Source organism: Dendrobates tinctorius, unplaced genomic scaffold (assembly GCF_039654945.1).
Source record: "Dendrobates tinctorius isolate UK_male_01 unplaced genomic scaffold, ASM3965494v1 ptg000097l, whole genome shotgun sequence".
Lineage (NCBI taxonomy): Eukaryota > Metazoa > Chordata > Amphibia > Anura > Dendrobatidae > Dendrobates > Dendrobates tinctorius.
Window position 1 is genome coordinate 9914151 of NW_027361765.1, and position 7437 is coordinate 9921587.

Genomic DNA, 7437 nt, shown 5'->3' on the forward strand with positions numbered 1-7437 from the left:
GCTCCGCCAGTGTCTGATCCCTGTGATTTGGTGGGGGGGGGAGCAAGAATGTTCTGTAAGTGCAATGATAGTAGTTCTGACTACACCTGAGGCCTTTTTCTAGTATTCTCTAGTGAAATAGTTAGGATCGGAGAACCTCTTAACTTATGCATCTTATTACATTTAAACCGGAGATGGCCTATGTCAAGGAATCTTTTTTGTGACTGTGACTAATCAGTAGATTGCTGTCCCCACACACCAGCTGCTTGTAGGATATTTTATCCATGTTTCCACATTAGAACGTGTGGGTCACCTGTTATCTTCGTGACACCTCATAGTGTCCCACAGATGCCCTGTCGCTCTGATGTGCTTCCTGCACTTCATTGCTCCATATAGGCAGATCTCTAGACAGTAGGGGTCATGTCTTTATAGCATTAACTGTTGAAAATATGGAAGCACGTAACTTTATAGTTTGCATTATTGTGCTGATTTCTAGTAACTAAATACTCCTCTGTCATATCCGTTATCTAGCCGTTGTTTCTGTTTACTGAATTCCAACTCTCTCCTACTAAGGTATGACGACGCAAAAAGTAAAAAGAAACACAAAAGGTATCTGCACACCTTCTGTGGGTTGCACCAAGACAAGTCCATCTGCTCTGCACAAACTAACCCTTCCCTTCTTGGTCGGCTTGGAGAATACCATATTGCATTACTAAATACAAACATGCACCCTATACGTAATCTTATATTGTACATAATGATGGGATAAAAATATAAGGGCAGACATGATGGACATCGTGGTCTTTTTCTGCCATCCATCTTCTATACGATGCTATTAAATCAACATCTATTATTCTGTTCACTATTGGTCCCAGTATCTAATTGGTTTGATGGAGAGGAGCCTAAAGCAGTGTCTGTGTGTACATATATCCGCATGCTGTTGAGTGATACAGAGGCATATATGGCATGGTATGATTGTTTGTGGGCACACATGATGGCAATGTGTATAACCAGTGCAATGTTTGTATTTGCCGTGCTGTGGTGTTCAGGCTAACCACTACACCAAAGCGGAGTCTGCTCCTGATCCCTTCTCTCCCAGCTTCCATGCGGCCGGCAGGGACACAGGCACTTTCCAATCTGCATTATGTGCTCCTGCCTGTCATTGACATGCTGTTACCAAATTCCCACAGCTTGCATGAGTCCATTATATTAATGAAATGTTGGTGCATCATTTAATTAGAAGCACAATCAATTCCAGTTATTTTACATAAACGACACATCTCAAATGCTTTTCAGATAATTTCATCTTCTTTTCATTTACTCACCATTGTCTTTCTGTAAATTTGTATAACCATACAATAACTATTGAACAGTGGTGCCTTTTATCCACATATGTTTTCTGCAGAACACCCATCGCCACGAGGGACAGCACAGCATACTTTACAGGTTCATTAAAGAGGCTCTCCAGGAATAGAAAAAAAATAACTAAAGAAAATGTCCTTATAAATAAATTCCCGATTACTATTAATTGGCATATCTCAATTGTTTTGCCCTTGTTACAATGACCGAAACCTGTCCTAGAATGGTGACACATGCACACGTGCCCATCTGCTTCTGGGACAGGTTTCTGTCGGGGTAACAAGACGGCGGCCACTTTAGTTCTATAGTGATTACCTCCCTAGACAAAATGAGCGTGATTTGCTATGAAAATGTATTTAGAAATTTAATTACAATAATATTTTCTTTAGTTATTTTTTTTTTCCTATTACCAGAGAACCCCTTTAAAATCTGACTTCAGTGTGCTTCTCCTTAGTGGTAGAAATGTGCCATATGCAGAGGGAGCTGGGTATTTATGGATGTCCTAATATAATCATGGCTACTTTTTAAGATAAATTGTATAAATTAATACTTAAAAAATGTTTTAGAAAAGGGAATGTGTCATCAGAAAATGACCTTTTGTTTAAATCAAGATTTTGTGTGAAATGCAATTATATTTTTTTTCTCTATCATGAAATGTATTAAAAATTATCAGTTTTGCAATGTTAAGACAGACTGCCATTTGAAGCTTTTCAGGATATGTTCTCACTGAGGGTTTTTTTTTTTATATAGTGGATCCTCACCAAAATCCTCTTCAAAATACTTTTGGAAAACTTCTAATTCATTTCTATGAAAAATCCACTTTGCTGTTCACATGATTTTTTTTTGTTCTAAAGATGTCTTGAAAAATGCCTAGTGGAAAAAAATTAAGTGCATGTCACTTTGAAGTGGATTCTGTTGGAAACCACTCTAAACTAGGCAATGTCCACTCAAAAAAAAAAAAAAGTCCAAATTCTACAAACCTGCGTCAGAGAAAGTAAAATAAAATCTCCAAAAACTCCCAATGCACACAAGGCATCTTTAAGAGTTCGGCGCACCTGCCAAGGTTTTTCTAGGCATAGCCGCTTCAAGAAAAAGCCTTTGCTGCTGCGACCTGTTATGGAGTGTGATCAGCTGGGGCGTAAATACTCACACTTTATCTGGATTTACACTGGCCAGTTATCTTGAATAAGCCTTCACTGGAATGCCTGTTTTATGATAATTGTTGAGTTGAAACCTGCCACTCTCCCGACAAAAGCGCAAAACACTCATTTGTCAGGTGAAATGATTTTTAAGCTTGGCATCTCATGACCCTGTGTAACAGGACATCTGCTGCCGAGAACAATGACAGTCTGAGCACACAGAGCGATGCTTTACTGATCATTCTGTACGAATAGGAAATGTGGCCTGCCTGTCTGCAAGATAAGTGCTGTAAATTCGCCCTCAATGGGTTCCCTTTTTTGTTGAAGACATAGTGTTAATGCACAATTGAAGAAAAATAAGTCCAGAAAGTGCTGACAACCCCTTTAAAATGTACCTGCACTTTTGATGTTTTAATCTGTGGGGGTTTAAGACCTTGGAAGATCACTAAATGGGATGGGCAGAAGTGGACAGCAGAGAGCTTTGCTCACGAGTAGAGAGGCTCAGTAGAAAGTCTTCAGTCTCGGAGGAGAGCGACTTCCAGCTGAGAACTTTTATCCCTCCGTTTTGGCAAATAACTACAATTATCTGCAAGTGCAGTTACTTAGACTGAGCCGTTTTACATTTTCTTTTTAAGCGAATAACAAACTTTAATTTCTTAATTTTCTATTTATTATCCAGTGTTGATAAAGAACTTAACAAGAAGACGGAAGACCAAACCAATGTGCAATAAGATTGTAGATGACGTCCTATGAATCGGTAGAACGTCCATCAAGATGGGGACACGTGTCCGTTTCTCCTGTTTGCAGTATACTGTTGTCAAAGTTTTCCTGCTCTGAAACGTGCCTTTCAGATATGACTATGGGTTTTCTTTGAAAAGGCATCTTGATCCTTATTCATACTGTTACAAATATACAAAGGCACTGGACATGTTGCAATATATTGACTGTTAACCCATTGCTGGTGCCCTACCTTTGAATAGTTAATGTATGTGATAGTGACAATGAAAGTGTGCACACCACATGGTTATACCAGAGAAGAAGCCGATTGTGTGAAGTAGACACCACAAGTCTTGTTGTAGAAGTTGGTTTTAGGCCACTGAGTAAGTGTTCAGATGTTGCCGTTTGGGTTGTTTAGATGCACTTTTGCTATAATGGTTTTTGTCATATTTAACTCATATGATACATCTCTTGGTGGTATATATATTGCATGTCCAGTGGGTTATATTAGGGGACTCATAACTTTGCTTTGAGAACACTGAATGTTGACCTAAGAAAAGCTTTTACGCGTTATGGGTTTCATGTGCAAAGAGTTTAACTTGTTAGTGCCTGACCTAGTGTCAGTCTAGGTAAGAGATTACCACATTGTTTGGTAGCTTGCATTTCAAAAAATTGCTGCATTATTTTAAGCATTTCAAATATCCGCTTTCCTATTTTTAGTTTTCTATTGCCAACTTTTGTAGTAGTAAATTGGGCAGTAAATGAACACACCCAAAGTTCTTACAAGTCCAAGTGAATCAGTCTTCCACATACCTCCTCACTGAACATGTAATAATATGGATACCAGAATTGTGTTCCAGCACATAGGACATTGTAGGTGGTCTGGAGCCTTACATCATATGCTCATTACTTGTGTTTGAGCCTGAAGGCTCCGTCATGCGCCGGTGTATAGGCATATAGTGACAGGAGTCACTCATAGGGTCTTATTGGGGGAAAAAATGTACTGTATGTTTTGTTTTCTATGGCCCTCAGTAAGAAAGTACCGTAAGTTCCATTCTCACCCATATACTTGTTAAATGGTAGCCCATCCTGACGGGTCAAAAGGAGACTGTTTTGGGGTTTGGGTGAAAGAAGCCTTTTGTTAGACTTAAACAAGATGGACACTTTCTTTTTGTTTTATTTGCAGTTTTTTCTATACTGTAATCAGCCTGTCAGCAGCCCAGATGTCATCTTATTCTTGGAAGCACCGCCCTATGGTAAATCGGCACCATCTGTTTAACAACACTGTGCATGTGCGCTAGCTTCCCGTGTGCGCTAGTTTCTCCTGTGCTACGCAGTTCTCTTCGGTGGAGGCTGCTTATGGACAGATTTGATCACATACATTAGCTACCATGTTTAGGACCAGAGAGTCCTTAGACCAGACTGTACTAACAGTGGGACTGAGCTGCTGAGAACGGTATATTAGTAAGTGGTACATTATGCTACTTACATTGATAATAAGAAAGTGGTCTCTGTATTTGCCATATACACTAGGAACTTTCCCCAGAATATACAGTGAACATTTGGGTCAGATGCAGCGAGCCTTACATGGCTGTGAGGGATTTTGTGTTGTCCATCGGTTACTGTAGACACGGACCGTTTACAGCCATTTAGCGCTCATTGACCAACCAGCGGATGTGGTCTGCTGACAATCCTAGTGCACTGGTATCTGTATTATTGGAGAGCGTTCATTGTGAAGTGGAAGGATTCCAGAAATTGCAATATAAGAAATTCATCTAGTCGTGTTACCGCATTAATATTTCTCTTTTTTTAATTTTTTTTATCAATGCTTATATTTTCTCATGCATTGCGAATATAAATAGTTGTTCTGTCATCTTTGTTCCTAGATCCTATAGTACTTATGGTGCCATGAAAACTGCCCTTTTGGTTTTCTTCAAGTAATTTTTTAGCAATAGTCTTATTTAGCCATGTGGCTTATGAACATGGTAAAAATATGGAAGCTTATAAAAAAGAATTGTTTACGGACCGCGTACACACACGCAATTCATTAATGTTAAAGCCATTGTACACGTGTTACTGAATGTAATGTGCAGTGATGACGGACATTGACTGATATAGGGTATATTTGAAGACTGTATTTGACATCTACCTACAAGACGTTGCCAGCTCCTTCACATTGCTTTACTAAAGTTAAGACCAGGTGGCATAGTAGCAAATAGACCAGCTCTGTTTCATACTCTAAAAATCTTCAGCGTATCAGAGAAAACATATTGTAAAAAGTCCTAGAGCCGGCCTGGTGGCTTGTCCACACCCCTGGTGGCTTGTCCACACCCCACTCCCCTTGACTCCCAGATCTTTTCCTATATACACACATAGGCAAAGAGTTGTCGCACTAGGAGAGAAACCAACAAGGGAACAGGCTAGTTGTCTAGCCTCGTACAGCCTTTAAAAGTATGTTTTCATTTATACGCAGGGACAGGTATATTTCATTGTTTGAATACAGACCCCAACGCCCAGGCTGACGTTAGATTTGCCAACTCAGACTTACGACCTCCCTGACACACATGAGGCTATAAGTCCATGTATTGAAGTCCATGAAAGACCATGAAATACTCCCAACTGAGTCTGGCCTAAAACAACCACGGCTGCAATAATGAAGTCTGTTGCTGATTCATGCTGCCAGTGACAACCATCAGATCCCCCTTAATAGTTTTGTATAGTGTCTGCACAATCAGTCTTTATAATATAGCAGTGTCCAAGCGTCCAGCCTCTAAGTTATTATCCAGAAATTGTTTACGGGAGAGGCTTTGGATGGTCACTGGTCGCTAATGTCTGCCATGGTTGGTGATGACCTGATTTGTGTGATCCCGTCCTTTATATATCTTACCATATGTCTCGCCTTTGTGTTATGCCCAATTACTATGCAAGGGCTATTGTAAAACCTGTAGGAGAAATATTTTTTCCTTTTAAAGCTACTTGCCCGCAGGTGATGGCAAATGTGTTCAGGAGATTAATGGCCATCGTGTCTATGAACTCTAGAGATACAAAGGTGTTGCACCCTACACACACACCACTTTTTTGTTTTAATGTTCTTCTTAGGAAATGATTGGCAGAAAAAGGGACCGTTAACCCTTTCTCTGTTAGAGGAAATGTTGCATTACAGAGCACCTCTAGAATAGAGATGAGTTCCAATTGGGGAACCCTTCTATCAATGCTGAGGGTCTGATGGGTCATAGGTGTCTTCATGATTCGACAACCTATATATCTGGATCATATCACCGGTGATTCCACAATAATCTACAGGGAAATGACTGGTTAGAAGGGAAATTAACCCTTGGAGCCTAGATCCCAAAGATATTGGAAAGTAAAGTTGCATCTCTGTGGATGTTAGATGCTTTCAGAGGAAACTGCTATTTCATGTGTATTACCTTTTTAATATTGTATTGTTTTATATTTTATAATGTAAAATGGCAAATCCCATTCTTCTCTTGTTTGCTCTTTTATGTATATAGAATTCACTCTGCAATTTTTACCTGGAGGATGCATGTTCTTTAATGAAATATTTATATTCATAAAATGGAAAGGACAGAGCTAATATATATTTTTATGACATTTTTGTGAACAATATTTTCTAATGTACTTGCTGCCCCAGGTAAGTGTTCCTCCATGTCTGTTGTAACAAGACACAAACCCTACCTAGCTGTATTGTACATGCAGCTGTGATCAGACAATGTTTCTGTTCTTACAAATGTGCATTATCTGCAAAATTGTGAAATTGCTCATTTATGATCCCTTTATACTGGGCAGGCAAAAATATAACGATTTGGCTCATTTCCTTTTTTGTTTTTATTACAAATAATAAAATTCTGTTAGGAATTTTTTTTATTTTTTTCACAAGACATCGTCACAGAGTTGATGTTAATAATTCTTATACAGTTGGTGCTGCCTTTTTGTGGGATGGGTTACTCTTAAATGTTTTAGCTAAAAAGAATCTCTGATATTTAATCCATTTCTCATAATATCTGATTTATGACATTTGTAAATTTTTTCCTTTATTTTCCAAGATTTGGTAGGGATTTAACGTCTGAAAAATGCAACTATGTCAGTGAATAATGATACTGGCATTTTTTCCTACTTTTGCACTGATTGGCAGATCATGGACTTGTTATCCCTGTTACAAATTATCTCTTAAGGGAGGAAGAGGACCAGAACTCTAGTGACAGTGCCACCTATTGGAAGAAGC

General features: G+C 39.0%; 1 protein-coding gene across 5 annotated transcripts in view; it reads left to right on the forward strand.

Annotated features, from left to right (window-relative positions):
- The window catches only part of BNIP2 (BCL2 interacting protein 2), a 67152-nt gene extending 60082 nt beyond the window's left edge, over positions 1-7070 (forward strand). For 3 of the 5 annotated variants that reach the window (XM_073586884.1, XM_073586883.1, XM_073586886.1), the window contains 2 exons: positions 553-588; positions 3157-7070. In XM_073586884.1, coding sequence (XP_073442985.1) covers positions 553-588; positions 3157-3208 — 88 coding nt within the window. In that variant the 3' untranslated portion in view covers positions 3209-7070. The remainder of the gene's footprint in view (positions 1-552; positions 589-3156) is intronic. The other 2 variants (XM_073586885.1, XM_073586887.1) reach the window with 1 other exon arrangement.
- Positions 7071-7437: the final 367 nt, after the last annotated feature.